This window comes from Elgaria multicarinata, chromosome 3 (genome assembly GCF_023053635.1).
Source record: "Elgaria multicarinata webbii isolate HBS135686 ecotype San Diego chromosome 3, rElgMul1.1.pri, whole genome shotgun sequence".
NCBI lineage: Eukaryota > Metazoa > Chordata > Lepidosauria > Squamata > Anguidae > Elgaria > Elgaria multicarinata.
The window spans coordinates 6,098,930-6,114,416 of NC_086173.1; the positions used below are offsets into that span (position 1 = coordinate 6,098,930).

Here is a 15,487-nt window from a genome sequence, read left to right on the forward strand (position 1 = left end):
GTTGGCGTGTATACAGGAAGAACTGTGACTTTAAAAAAAGGGGAAAAGTCATGTTTCTGTATGGCAGCTTTGGAGAAAGTGGCTGAGACCTTGACCAGAGCTACCAGAGAGCTTATCTAAACCTAGCCTAGCATTGCAGCATAAACTTAAATTTAAAACTGGAGTGGGCAACTTGCAGCCCTCCAGCTCTTTTGGCCTACAGCCCTAGTCAGCATAGGCAGTGGCAAGGGATGATGGGAGTTGTTAGTCCAAAATGTCTGGAGGGCCACAAGTTTATACTTATAGTCAAGCTGTGGTGGTGGTGGTGGGGATATTTGCAAGTGACTCCATCCTATATGGAAGCTTGATATCACATGCTGTATACTGACTGGAAGTTCTGAGTGGACCTGTGACCGAAACAGGAAAACAACACAGCTGGAGAGGAGAGGAGGAAACACTCAGTTCTAAAAGAGCCAGTGTGGTGTAGTGTTTAGAGTGTTTGGCTGAGACTTGGGAGATCTGGGTTCTAGTCCCCCTCATCCATGAAGCTCACTGGATGACTTTAGGGCAGTTACTGCCTCTCAGTTTAACCTGCTTCACAGGATTGTTGTGAGGATAAAATGGAGAGGAGGAGGCACATATAACCTACTTTGGGATCCATGCAAAGGGAAAAAAAAGGTGGGATATAAAACTATAATAATACAAAAATATCGCAGCTGCCCAAGGAGGCTACTGCCTGGTTTGTAGAATCTGCCTCAGAGGTTCTTCTGCCAGTCCTCACACCAGGTAGGTTGTAACCCATCAAGGGGCTTTTTCAGTTGCGGCACGCTGGCTTTCCAGGGAGGTTTGCCTGCTGTTGACTCCTTTTGCCATAAAGTGAAAACCATTTTTATTGCCGTCAATGCATTTTAATTTTTTTAAATCCCACTGTAATCCTCTGCTGCTCCTATTTTATAGGATTGACTACAGTTATTTTATTGTATTTACATCTGTTGTGTGGCAACTGCTTTGGGAGGCTAATGCATCACTCTTACTCCCATTTACAAAATGAGAACAGGTGTTTAAAAGACTTTTCACCCTTTGAAGCTAGCTGGACCATGAGTTTAAAAGTTAAAGAATGGCCCTTTAGCGCTGTGCACCCCAGCCCTTTTATGTGTAAAAGGTATATTAAAAAGTACTGAAATATAACATGTATGCAAACAGATGTTTGCAGTTCAAACCTATGCATCATACATATTGGCTGGGTTCACTCAACATGCTAACCCACCTAGTGTGGGTTGTTGAACCGTGGGTTATTGTGTTGTCTGAGAAAAAATAAACCATGCAGCATGGTTAATTTTTCTTGAACAAGCCACCTTGAGCCAAGGCTTGTTGTTGGGTTGTTCAGGGTGGTTAACAATCCACACTGCGGAAGAAACGCTTCTTGCAGGCAACACGATAACCCACCCTGTGGAAGGTATACTGGGGGTCAGACAACACGATAACTCATGGTTTGACAACAACACACACTGGGTGGGTTAATGTGTTGTGTGAACCCAGCCATTCACATGTACTTGCTACAATTTCTTTGTGTGTGTGTGTGTGTGTAAATTCAATGGCAAACCAAGGGTTGCTTTCCTGTTATGTGATGTGTGAAACAAAAGGCGTAAGTGATATTTCAAACAAGAATGCAGCGTCTGCTTTAAATCCATTATGCCAGGTAGGAAGAGGTGTGTGATTGTAGAGGCACAGCAAAGACGTGGTGAATATAACAGTTACATACAATCCAGCTGAATGCAGGCATCACTTTGGTCCACTGCATTTTGCATGTGTATGTGACCGAAGGATGCAGTAAAGATATTAAGACAGGGGAGCCACATTACAATCTCTGGTCAAATAGTTTTTGTTTTATTCTAAGCACCTGGAAGAGTTTGAATTACGTTGGCACAATTGTAAATTGACCCCCCAAGCGGGTATTCTGGGGTTGTTGCCATTTTAAGTTTAAATGGAGGCGGTCTTAATTCATTCGGTCCATTTCAAATTTCAGCACGATGAATTTAAATCCTTTCGAAATCCCCCACCCCAGGCAACTCTGCAGAAGCCCACTGTATGACCTGGGGGCAAATAACCTTGTGGCACTGGCTGGTGCTTGGATGAAAGGCCTTTGGGAGCCCCACGTAAGCTGCCCAGAGCTACCTAAAGGAAGAGCAAGATATAAATAAGATCTTTCTTCTTAATCCATACATACTCAGATACAGAGATATGGCACTAGGTCATGGCATATTGTCTCTTGCTTCCTTCTGTGTTTGTGGCAGGCATGCAGCCCCCAATTACTACACAACACTAGAAGGGCAGCTGCATGCTAAACTGGAACCGAAGGAATTTGAAGGTTTAGAATTTATTTGAGTGGTCTCAAGCGTCATGATTCAAGGGAGAGCCGGAGCTGGCTTGCTAAGCTGTTCACAGGGAACCTTCGCCGGATACTCTCTTGCGGGTGATGTGCTCTAAGTGGGCTGTCTCCGAGGTATCCAGCTCAATCTTGTACTTGGCAAGAATCTTCAAGATGGGGCGAAGCTTCAGCCACCACTGACACTTGGGAAGGCGGTGCCTGTTGGAAAAAGATGAGGTGAGCATCCCTGAGGCAGGTGGCTTAGATTTAGACTGTGATCCTATGCCCACTTACCTGAGAGTAAGCCCCATTAAACCCCATGCGAATGACTTCTGGGAAGATATGTATAGGATTGCACTGTTAATGTATACGCTGCCTTTTCATCCTAGGTGGTGTCCCCCAACCTCTTGCCCTTACGGGCTTCTTCCTAACCCCTTTTTCTTAAATCACTTGTGTCCCACAGGGGAGAGGCTTCCAGCATCTGCTCCCCACACCTCCAGCTTGTTTATCAGGGCCACTTCTTACTGGTGTCTTTGACCATTCCTGCATTTATAAAATAGATTGGAAAAACTCGCCGACCTATGTGCTGTGCCATAGGCATTAACCATAATAATCATTTACTGTGACATTTCTGACTTAAAGCATCTTTTTCAATCGCAATTGAAACATTTTTCTCTAACGGTGAGGACTAGAAACTTTTTAGGCTTCTAACAGAGCTCATGGATTGAAAATTACCTAACTCCACATTTAAGTCCTTCCTTCCTTGCTGACTACACCCAGAGAAGAAACTTACTCAAAATCTGTCTGTTCTTTAAGTTCAGCAAGAGGCTGGAATACAAGGGCCCGTCTGCGCATGCCCAGAAGGCAAGCTGAATCAGCAGTGTTGGCGAAGATACGACCTGAAAAAAGAAACAGTGCCAAATGCTCACCAAATCCACTGACTAAAACATTGGGGCTTGAGATTTTTATTGCGTATACTGTAAGCTGCCTTGGAAAGATTATTTTGAAATGAGGGGAATATATGAATAAAATAAATAATTACAAATGTTCCAGGTGGGATCCAGGGGGCTGGATTCTTACCTCTGTCTGGGACCAGGATCCCACATGGAGAGCCTTCACCCAATGGCCCAAGTATTGAGATCGTCATATGAGACTGCTCCACATGCTGTATTCTATCAGAGCTCTGACTAGTGGCTACAAAGCAGCAGGGCTTTTTCAGGAGTGGCACCCACCCTTTAGAACTTTCTTTCTAGACTGGTCTGCCAACCTCCATCACTGCCAGATTTTATTTATTTATTTATTTATTACATTTTTATACCGCCCAATAGCCGAAGCTCTCTGGGCGGTTCACAAAAATTAAAACCACAGTAAAACACCCAACAGGTTAAAACACAATTACGAAATACAGTATAAAAAGCGCAACCAGGATAAAACCACGCAGCAAAGTTGATTATAAGATTAAAATACAGAGTTAAAACAGTAAAATTTAAATTTAAGTTAAAATTAAGTGTTAAAATACTGAGTGAATAAAAAGGTCTTCAGCTGGCGACGAAAGCAGTACAGTGTAGGCGCCAGGCGGACCTCTCTGGGGAGCTCATTCCACAACCGGGGTGCCACAGCGGAGAAAGCCCTCCTCCTAGTAGCCACCTGCCTCACTTCCTTTGACAGGGGCTCACAGAGAAGGGCCCCTGTAGATGATCTTAAGGTCCGGGTAGGTACATATGGGAGGAGGCGTTCCTTCAGATAACCTGGCCCCAAACCGTTTAGGGCTTTAAATGTCAATACCAGCACTTTGAATTGGGCCCGGACCTGGACTGGCAGCCAATGAAGCTGGAAAAGGACTGGCGTAATGTGATCTCGCCGGCCAGTCCCTGTTAGTAAACGGGCTGCCCTATTTTGTACCAGCTGAAGCTTCCGGACCGTTTTCAAAGGCAGCCCCACGTATAACGCATTGCAGTAATCCAAGCGAGAGGTTATCAGAGCATGGATCACTGTAGCTAGGCTATCTCTGTCCAGATAAGGGCGTAGTTGGTATATCAACCTAAGCTGATAAAAGGTGCTCTTTGCCACTGAGTTCACCTGTGCCTCAGGTGACAGTTCTGGATCCAAGAGCACCCCCAAACTACGGACCCGATCCTTTAGGGAGAGTGCAACCCCGTCCAGGACAGATTTCCAGCATATGGTTAAAAACCACTTACTTTTAAAAGCATTTGGATTGCTGTGTGATTTGCTACTCATCTCTAACGTGATGATATTGCTATATTACTTGTTTTCTTAAACCATTTTATAGTGTTTTCGTTTATAAGAAGCCTTGAGGGTTCTGGGTTAGACCAAGAGGAGAGCATATATAAATTTAGGTGGGGAGACAGTGGTGGCTGCAAAAGAGGTGAGGGGGGCAGAAAGCACCCCACAAGCTGTGTGTTACCCATCCCTAGTTTAAGGCTTTAAAGATTAAAATCAGCCCCTTTGACTTCGATCCGGAAACGAAGCAGCAGTTTTAGTATTGGCCTCAGCTGCTTCCTATAGTCAGCCCCCTCAGCAGACCCACAGACAGCTTATTTCAATCAAGCAACCGGATGTCATCAAAGCAATTTAAGGATGGCTGGATCTGTCTCACTTATATCATGTGGGCTGGGGATTATGGGAGTTGTAAACCAACACATTTAGAGGGCACCAGTTTCAGGGATGCTGTTCTTTTCTCACACAGCAATACAATAAAATACCCCAATGGACCTTATGAGTACCCTATGTAGGTTTCCAGGGTATTATCCCTTTCATGGCACAATGAGAGGGAGAAGGACATGGACAGACAGACACTGACTACTGCGTTCCCTTTTTTATTTCCACACACCCTCCTGCTAGCAGCCTTGATGACCTGTTGTACCCAATTGTATAAAAAGTCATCAAGTGGAAAATTCCCACATACCGTGCCTGGAACACTCTTTGATCTTGCCGCTCATCCACGCCACTGCCTTGGCACCCATTTTCGTTCCAAAGTTTCTGTCGAAAGGCGTTGGTGACCCACCCTGCGATGGGAAAAGGGAGAGTTGGTTTGATTTTCCTTTCAGAATCATAGTTGTGAGGATGTGATTTGCAAGCAGCTCAGTGCTTGGAATCCTCCAAAGCTTAATCATCGTGATGTTATTTAGACTATAGCTACAATCAGTCATACCAATCACTGAGTAAAACGCTGCCAACTCCACTGGTTTAATTGGGACACACAAGTGTAGATACCAGGACTCTGCTATCCAAACCGCATAGAAGCACTAATTCCCCCCCCCCCCCCGAATGAAGAGTAAATGTTTTTGTTTTTAGTTCTTTCTGATTTTGTTCAAAAGTAGTAAGATTAATGAAAATCATTGTTTGGCAAAAGTTCCAAAGGCCATTCTTCTTTGTGGGGGGAGGCAAAGGCAAACCCCATCAGATTGTCCAGACTGGCTGAAACCAGCTTGAGACAGATCTCGCAGCACAACCTTTTGCTGGCTGGCACAAAATCTGTATTTTAATATATGCACAATTTTTTGTTCACTCCATTTTGACCCCTAAAATCAAGTTTGGAACAGTCTCAAATTGAAGCTGCCCATGTCTAGATCTGCAGAAAAATAATCGCACCACCAAAAATAAATGGATAACTTCACAACTAATTGTAAAGTTTATAATCATCTGTATCACAGAGCCAGCCCAGTGAGCTTCCATGACCGAATGGGGCTAAAACCAGATCTCCTAACTCCCAGTCCAGCACTACAGCAAACTGGTGTATCTCCTTCAGATACAGAAAGATATTTTCTTAGATTACTATTATTACACGCTGCTGGTGCCAGTACTTACAAAGATACCAGAACATATAATGGGGTAGTATGTGATACTTTGAAAGAAGCAGCTCAAGCATGCAATTTATTAATTGAAGATGCAGAATAGCAAAGAAGTTTAGAGATAAATAATGGTAAAATCAACATTTAGTACTTGAATTCTTTACATGCACTTCTGTTATGAAATCTTTCACTGTGTGATATATATTAAAACATGAAGTGATTTCTTTAGCAATTCATATCTCGAGATCCGTTTGGCTGATTCACTTAATGTTTTTTTTAATCATTTTCCACAAAGATTTGGTAAGAAATACAAAAAAATCCCTTTTTGGGCTAATTACATCAAAATAATTGGAAAAATATGTTTTTCTGTTACGTGTAACTCCAAAACTGTGGGCCATAGCGATTTCCAGTTCCTTTTGCAGCTGAAACTTTCCCCACGGCCTGAGTTCGATCCCAGCGGAAGCTGGTTCTCAGGCAGCCGGCTCGGGTCGACTCAGCCTTCCATCCTCCCGAGGTCGGTAAAATGAGTACCCAGTTAGCTGGGGGAAAGGTAATAATGGCCGGGGAAGGCAACGGCAAACCACCCCGCTATAAGGCCTGCCAAGAAAACGTCAGCGGAAGCTGGGAGTCCCTCCAAGAGTCAGTAATGACTCAGTGCTTGCACGAGAGGTTCCTTTCCTTTCCTTTATCTTGAAAAGCTTTCAAAACTGAATAATTTTCTTGCTTACTGTACCAGTCTCTAACAGTTTCAATACAAATTTAATACCAGGTTGTAAAAATTCAAGATCAGGTAAACCAGGTGATGAACAAAGTTTCTAAATCATGAGTTAAACACACATGGTTGTGAAATTTTTCACAATGGGTACAGCTAGTATTTATATTATACAGTGTTCTTTGAAGCACATAATGCCACAAACCTTGCTGAAGATAAGCAAGTCTGGGTCAGGTCAGGTCAGGTCCGTGCTTCGATGGGAGACCCATGTAATCCTTACCAAAAAAAAAGTCTTGCAAAACAGGGCAAGTATGATCATACTTAGATTGCAGATGAGCTGAGGGCTGAAGCTGAAAAATGGCAGTTTGCCTAACACAGCCGAGGTGAAAACAAGCCAGAATCTGAAACTACTGGTTGCTCTTGGCTTGTTTTCACTAACCATAGCTTAAACAAGTCCCAGTTTCCCAAGTTTGGACATCATGGAGAACTCTGGGTTTGTTTAACCACACACCAGAGGGGAATGTCAGTTGTGTGAATTTTAGCTATCGCTACAGAGTTAGTATGATATTTTTGATACATAAATATGTATAGATATTCTTTTATTTTATTTTATTATTTTAGATATATAAATAAATGATCATGGGGGTAAATGGATGGGATGGAGATTATTTTTCTATGTATACAATCAATAAAATGTTCAATAATATGTTCACTTTAAAACACACACACACACACCCCTCTGGAAGCAGATGCTTCCAGTCTCCACCTCTGGTGTGCTTAAAACCAAACAAACAGGGCAGGGGAGCAGAACAAGCAAGCCTGGATCTCATTCATATAGCACACAATTATGGTTTCCTGTTACCTCTGCACGGTGACACCAAAATGCCTATACAACGCTAACAGATTTTCCATTTCGAACAGTACATAGGACAGCATGGGTCCAATCGGGGGGGCCCTGGAAGGAACTAATTTGGGGGTTTTCTATCTGACCTACCTGCCTGTCTTGTGTCATAGTTCAACTCCTCCTCCTTGTTGATGGAACTATTAACATTATTATTAATCCTGCCTGGGCAGAATATCCAGGTGCTCCAGCACCAGGCATACCTGCTGCATGTGTCCCAAAACATTCTTCCTGGTGTCGAAGATGCCTTTCCCTTCTTCAGAATATAAGTTGTATATGAACTCAGTGGTGTAGTTCTCATTGCATTTCTCATTCCTGGAAAGAAAGGCGAAAATCTGGCATGAATAAGACAGGGAGATGAGGTCAGCAGTAATTAAGAATGGGTTTTGACACATTCGTAAATCAGGTCTGCAATAGAGGAAAGATGGGTGGTTGTAACACACTGCTAAGAACGTTTTCTCTATTGACAAGTCTTACTTAGGGTCTAACTGGCTGCCATATTTGGAGCAAGGAAGGAATTTCATATAGTCATATTGGCTGGTGGGCCCTAGAGCTTGAATGACTCAACCTTTTTCATGTTCCGTGGCCTATTTGTAGCATGGCCTTGCAAACCACTGTAGTCCCCCCTCCCACTGGCAAGCGTACCAGGAGACATTGGGCAGGGGTTCCGTTTTGCAGTATGCTTCTAGGTCCCTATACAACAAGGGCCAGAGGCATTCTAGGGGGAAAAAGCTGCAGCTTTGATTCTGCAACACACCCACCTACTGGGGTCAATGTCATCCCAGTGGGCTCTCCTGGCACCCATAGGCCTTGGCATTTGCATGATCATGGTAGGTGCTGACACCAGGCTTGGTAGCCTAGTTTTTCTTCTCTAACTTAAGAGAATCAGTAAGCAACCTCAGTTGTTGGGAGACCTAAGTGTCAATCGGGTCCCCCAACTTGATTTGGAGGGGCCCGATGGAATAGATTTGGGGGGGCCATGGGGGGCTCCAGGTGGGGGAGAGGATATGGAAGTCCCGTTCCACCAGTGGTCCCCTTCTGCTAGCAGAACGGTGATTCTGGATCCAGCTCAAGGCTATTTTCAAGTCAAGGCGGTGCTTCCTTCAGTACAGTTGGTTTTGCTTTCCACAAAAATAAAAACATCTCATATTCCATATTGCTGCAGAATAAGCCCTGACTTAACTGGCCAGTCTGTTTCCTTATATTCTGGAATGAGACAAGCACATTCTGTGCCTTGTACAATCAATCCAAAAGGGATTGGTGATAGCAGCTTACATATTATTTCCTTGGTTATCCAAAGCTAGGATCCATTGAACAATTCTAGCGTGGCTCTATTCTTGCCACTTACTACTGGGGAGCAAGGGGGGATATCCCTTCTTCTGGACACTTGGAACAGCCTGAGATTGGGGGAGGAGAAGAGATTTGCAGCTGGGAACTTTATCTAGGCTTGGAAGAGCTTTTTCCAGAGACATGTTTTAAGTTCCAAACTTCAGCGTTAGGAATAACAAGATACACACTGAGATACAAAATGTTGGCAACTTGATTGTGGCATCAGCCTTCTAGAATTCTATTCTCTCTTTCCAATTGCTTGTTGTTCTTCACGTCTGAGATCTAGCTTAATATGATAATACCAAACAGCAGAGGCTCCAGCAACAGTTCTCAAAGCGCCTTTGCACAGAGAAGGAACATCTTCCCAATGTAGATAAAAGACAGATGTAACGTTTAAAGAGCAATTGCAGCAGGTTCTTCAATCTACAACTTCTGTCCTAAACATACATTGATGAAATGCAAAAAACAGCCTCTCTCAGAAAGGTGCACTGTCTGCTTCTTTTTTTAAAAAAAACCCATGCATGGCACATGCATGTTTATTCATTTATGCATCTACTGTTCATCTCGCCACACACATTTCACAAATGTTTTTAAGGTGCAAAACTCCAGGTTTTTAAGTAGGGGGGTGGGAGAGGGGGGGAAAAGAAAAGACTTGTTCAGTGGGACACTGGTGCTAGCTAATAGGCACTTTCTACAGCCAGATTTTCACCCTTCAATCAGCAATATTTCTGATTGTTAATTATAGTCATGTACCTCAATACTAGACCTCTCTTCACGGTGGTCTTCATCTTCTCAGTAAGATGCTCCACATTCATCTGTCAACCAAAGAAAAAACATGGTTTCTTAGAATTCTTAGGGATGCAGGGAAGGACGGTGAGGGCATCCCTCTTCAAAACTAAACATGAGCACATAGAATAGTAGAATTGGAAGGGGCCTATAAGGTCATCGAGTCCAACCCCTGCTCAATGCAGGAATCCACCCTAAAGCATAGCTGACAGATGGTTGTCCAGCTGCCTCTTGAATGCCTCTAGTGTGGGAGAGCCCAAATTGGACTTCCTAGAATTTGAGACATTAACAGCCAAAGTTATCAAAGTTCTAGTGCCAGAGTTATCAGCTAGCAGAGTTTAAAATTTGCACAAAAGCCGATCACAGCCTTCCCCCAACCTGGTGCCCTCCAGATGTTTTTGCACTACAACTCCCAGGATTCCTGGCTACTGGCCAGACTAGTTAGGGCTGATGGGAGGTGAAGTCCAAGACGTTGTGAGGGCACCAGGTTGGAGCAGGCTGGGATTGTGGATATGAAAGAATAAAATCTAGTCATTAATAAAGCTCAGACTGTGTGTAGACCCAGATCCATTTACATCACTGATGGCACACAGCAGAGAGAGAAATACAAAATGTGAACATCGTAAGATACACTTGCACCATGTTCGCTCCCCAAGCATCTTCATGCCGAGGCTTGCTTTCCCCCAGAATTTAAATTGGAGGCACATGGTTTCCGTTTTTCTATTTGAAGTGATTAGCCCTCCAAATCACACCCAATAGAGAGTGCAGACAGAATGACCCGGGTCCAGTGGATGCTGGTTCGCTGAATGGCCACAGTGAGTCATGCAGAGAGACACCTGGCAGCCTCTTCTATAGCCATTTCATTTATTTCTCATGTCACACTAGTGAGTTGTTGTTGTTGTTATTATTATTATTATTATTACCACCGTATTTCTTCAATTCTAAGATGCACTTTTCCCCCCATATAAACATCTCTAAAAATGGGGTGCATCTTAGAATCGCGGGTGTGTCTTAGGGTTTTTTTTCTGTTGATGGTACTGAAATTAGTGTGTGTCTTACAATCGATGGCGTCTTACAATCGAGGAAATACGGTATTAATATTTATTTATGTAGCGCCATCAATTTTCATGGTGCTGTACAGAACAAAATAAAACAAAATACAAAACGCCCTGCCCTATGGCTTACATTCTAAAATCACAGTAGCAAACAAACAGGGAGGGGAAAGGCCAACCGGCATGGGGGACAATAAAACAAATAATAAAAACTAGTATCGTCACACTACAGATTATAAGCTTTTGAGAAAAGAAATGTTTTCACATAAGAATTAAAAACTGTGATTGACGTCGCGGTTTGCAAATGCGCTGGAAGAGAATTCCAGGCAGAGGGAGCAGCAAGTCTCCACTGCTGTTGCACACAGAGAATTCTTGTTCTACTATTTGCAATGGAGGCTGCTAGGGAGGGACAAAGGAAGATGCTCTACACCAAAGGCAGTATCCAATGTTGGTCCTATTTAGAGTAGACCCATTGGGCCTGTTCAGACAACACTTCAGGCTCTGTGGTTAGCGAAACTGTGGTTCTCTGGGGTTAGCACTAGGGATGTGCTCCGCTTCTAATCGGACCGGAGAAGCAGTAGCGGAGCGGGGGGCTTCGCCTGCCCTTAAGGCGGAGGCGAAGAGGATTGGGGGGCCGGCAGAGCGTGGCGAAGAGGATCGAGGTGAAGGCGGATCCTTCGCCTCGATCCGGAGCTCCGCCGGAAAGGTAAGTGGGGTTTACCGGGCCCTGCCGCTGTCGCTGTCGCCCATGCGGCGACGGCAGCAGGGCCCGGTAACGCCCCCCGCCCACCTCTCCCTTACCTGCCTCCGTCCGCGGTCCGTCAGCGTCTCCAATTGAGCCCGTGGTTCCAGCAGGAAGTCTGGGCTGCACTTGTGGCCCAGACTTCCTGGTGGAACCACGGGCTCAATTGAAGACGGTGACGGACCGCGGACGGAGGCAGGTAAGGCCCCCCTCCCCCTTGGTCCCTTACCGGGCTCGATGGCGGCAGGGCCTGGTAACCCCCCCGCCCTCCTCTCCCTTACCTGCCTCCGTCCGCGGTCCGTCAGTGTCTCCAATTGAGCCCGTGGTTCCAGCAGGAAGTCTGGGCCGCACTTGCGGCCCAGACTTCCTGGTGGAACCACGGGCTCAATTGAAGACAGCGACGGACCACGGACGGAGGCAGGTAAGGCCCCCCTCCTCCTTACCGGGCTCTGCCGCCGTCGCCGCATGGGCGGCGATGGCGGCAGGGCCCGGTAACCCCCCTATGGGGGGGGGACCGGAGCTCCGATCCGGATCCAGAGCTCCGAGCGGAGCGGAGTGGGCACAGGCGGAGTGGGGGCGGGGTGGAGCGGGCCGATCCGAAAATGGCGGATCTTAAAGTGAAGCGGAGTGGGGGGGTCCGTGCACACCCCTAGTTAGCACTACCATAAGCCGTGTCGTCGCACATAACGCTTTAAGCCACAGTTAGAGCCGCTAACCCTGCTGCAAAAGGTCCAACTGGGGTTAGCGAGTGAGCAGGGTTTAGCGAAACACATCGCACAAGACACCTTTTAAACCCTGCTGCTTAACCAAAAGCCTTAACCTGCAGGGTTTAAGGTGTCTTCTAAACTGGCTGATTGAAATGAATGAGACTGAAGTTGGTCATGGCTAAGTTAAGTTCCATTCATTTCAATGGGTCCACTCTAAGTAGGAATAACATGGAATACTACCCAGGTCCTTATAGCTTAGGGTGACCAACTGTCAGGATTTCCCCGGATTTGTCCTGGTTTTTGTTCTTTCCATGGTGTCAGGGGGGATTTTCTATAATTTTCAATAATGTCCTGGAATGACACACCTTCCTCTTTAAGGCTGCCATTAGCATGGCAGGAGGGAATGACATGCTTTCTTGAGGCACATCATTCCCCCACCCCGAGCTCCAATTGAGGTCTTAAAGGGGAAAGTGGGTCATTCGTGGACATTATAGAAAAGGCCCCAATTGGAGTGGATGGTGGTGGTGCAGAATGAAATCCTTTCCCCTCCTCCACTCCAATCGGGTTCTTTAAGGTGGCGGGGGAATCACGTACTTTCTGCAGGACTCAGAAAGCTGCTTCCCCCCACACACACTAGGTGTCCTCTTTTTTGGTTTCCCAAATATGGTCACCCTATTATAGCTCAGTATGCTGACTGGCAGAAACTCTCCAGAGTTTCAGGCAGGATTCTTTCCCAGCTCTACCTGGAGATGCTGGGGACCCAACCTGGAACTTTCCAGAGTCAAAGCTGAGGCTTTACCATTGTGCTACAGTCCTTCCTTATTCATGGTAAGAGCTCCATGAACCCAATTCGCCCTGTGCTGGTTCTCCCAGGAACAGGCATGCTTTGAAAGAGGAAACAAGCCATCGTCTCTTGAGCATCTGCAAAAGGTTTTCACCTCCAAGTCATGGATGGTGAAAGGATCTTCATAAATATAGGCCGCATCTGCTCCAGCAGCCAAGCCTGCCATGGTAGCCAGGTAGCCGCAGAATCCTCCCATGGTCTCAATGATGAACACCCGCCTCTTGGTGCCAGCCGCAGACTGCTTGATCCGGTCGCACGTCTGGGGATGAAACAAGCTACAGGTCAAATAAAATGTAGCCAGCTCTGAATGAAGTCTTTTTTTAAAAAAAAAAGTCTGGAAAGGAAAAGTTCTTCTTGGAACCCTCCACGGCTGTAAACATACAAAAAATGACTTATATCGATTCAGAAATCCACACCCAACCTTCCCCAACCTGGTGCCTTCCAAATGTTTTGGACTTCAACTTCCATCAGCCCCAGCCAGCCTGGCCAGGAATGCTGGGAGTTGTATTCTAAAACATATGGAGGGCATGGAATAGGGGAGGCTGTTCTACATCTATACCACCTACTCCGACGTCTCACGGTCGAGAAAGGAGTTTCCCATCACTTGGTCCCCCGAGAACCTCTGAACTGGAGAACCTGGAGCCTTTTGGACGCAACGCAGGTGCTCTGCTGCTGTGCTACGGTCCATCTCCCCCCCCCCCATTGCTTTTGAACAGGTGACACCACCTAATGCCATTGGTCCGGTCTGCCTAGGACAGTGGCTGGCAGCAGCTCCCTCCGGGTTTCAGGCAGAGGAATGCCTTTATTTGATTAGAAGGACAAATACACACCTCCCATAATGCAATGGATTGAGGACCTAATAAGATTATCAACTTTTGAACGAGTGTTATATAGAAAAAAGAAAGGGGGGGGGGGAAGAAAGAAAATTATTTTATTAGATTTTGTTATTTAATGTTTATTTTAATATTTTATTAGACATAAAATTTAAATTCTGCGCCATGAAAAGCTGATTTCTGTAGCCTGTTTAAGTGCTGCAAATCTGCCGAGCTGCTAGCTCTTGCTAGCTGTGGGGTAGAGCAAGAAGCTATGCAATGCACCAAAGCGTTGCCCCTCTAAAATGTTACTTCCCTTGCAAGCTCTTCAACTTTTGAGATTTTTTTTTTAAATCAGGGCATTGCTTAAAACCCTTTTAGCCTATATGTGCAGACTTAAGGACTATAAACTTTAAAAAGCTGAGATTCTCAGGATACCCCAGAATACACAGTCCTGCCTGTAGGAGTAGACCAGCCTTCCTCAACCTTCCAGATGTCTTTGACTACAACTCACATGATCCCCAGCCAACACAGCCATGCGATGATGAGTGTTGTAGTCCGCCCAGAGAGCTTCGGCTATTGGGCGGTATAAAAATGTAATAAATAAATAAATAAATAAATAAATAAATAGTCAAACACATTTATTTGTATATTACATTTATGTGCCAGCATTTTCCCATTACAAGGAACCCAAGGTGGCATACATAATCCTCCTCCTCTCCATTTTATCCTCACAACAGCCCTGTGAGGTAGGCTGGGCTGAGAGTCTGTGACTGGCCCAAAGTCACCCAGTGTCTGAGTGGGGACTAGAACCAGGATCTCCAAAGTCCCAGTCCAACACTCTGACCACTACACCACCCTGGCTGCCACTACATCTGGAGGGCGTCAGGTTAAGGAAGGCTGGAATAGTCCCTCGGTTCTTCCTTGAGCACCTCTTGCGGCTCCTGTGCAGGGGAAGCGGTTGCTGCTGCTAACCTGCTCCAAAATGCTACTTTGAAAGAGACTGAACTAGATGCTCACAGGCCGAGGACCATCTTACCGACGTGATGGTGTTGAGGGCAGTGTCTGCCCCAATGCTGAAGTCGGAGCCGGGAACATTGTTGGAGACAGTGGCAGGGATCACACAGAGCGGGATGCAGAGCTCTTCAAACTTGGACCGGCCTTCAATCATCTCCAGGCTGCCGGTGAAAGCCTGCGGAAAGGTGGAAAGGAACAAGGGTGCCTCCCTTGACGTTGTCTGACGGGCGTGAGCAGCTCTGTACGCGCTCAGGTTCTGCTCCTCCTGCCCCGAGAGAGACTTGAATCGCTGGCCTCTCACAGCTCCCAGAGCAAACTCTGCTCACCCCAGGAACCCAGCCTGGACTAACCTAGAATTTGGATGCTAGACAGGGGGTGCTTTTTCCAGCCCACAGTCAACGACAGCCCACACTGTGCCTTGGGAAA

At 45.8% G+C, this 15,487-nt stretch overlaps 1 protein-coding gene across 1 annotated transcript in view; it reads right to left on the reverse strand.

Annotated features, from left to right (window-relative positions):
- Positions 1-2,340: 2,340 nt before the first annotated feature.
- The window catches only part of PFKM (phosphofructokinase, muscle), a 54,769-nt gene continuing 41,622 nt past the window's right edge, over positions 2,341-15,487 (reverse strand). The window contains exons 17-23 of the mRNA XM_063119184.1: positions 15,084-15,236; positions 13,327-13,491; positions 9,855-9,916; positions 7,976-8,087; positions 5,274-5,373; positions 3,141-3,246; positions 2,341-2,566 (exon numbers count right to left, since the gene is read on the reverse strand). Coding sequence (XP_062975254.1) covers positions 2,419-2,566; positions 3,141-3,246; positions 5,274-5,373; positions 7,976-8,087; positions 9,855-9,916; positions 13,327-13,491; positions 15,084-15,236 — 846 coding nt within the window. The 3' untranslated portion in view covers positions 2,341-2,418. The remainder of the gene's footprint in view (positions 2,567-3,140; positions 3,247-5,273; positions 5,374-7,975; positions 8,088-9,854; positions 9,917-13,326; positions 13,492-15,083; positions 15,237-15,487) is intronic.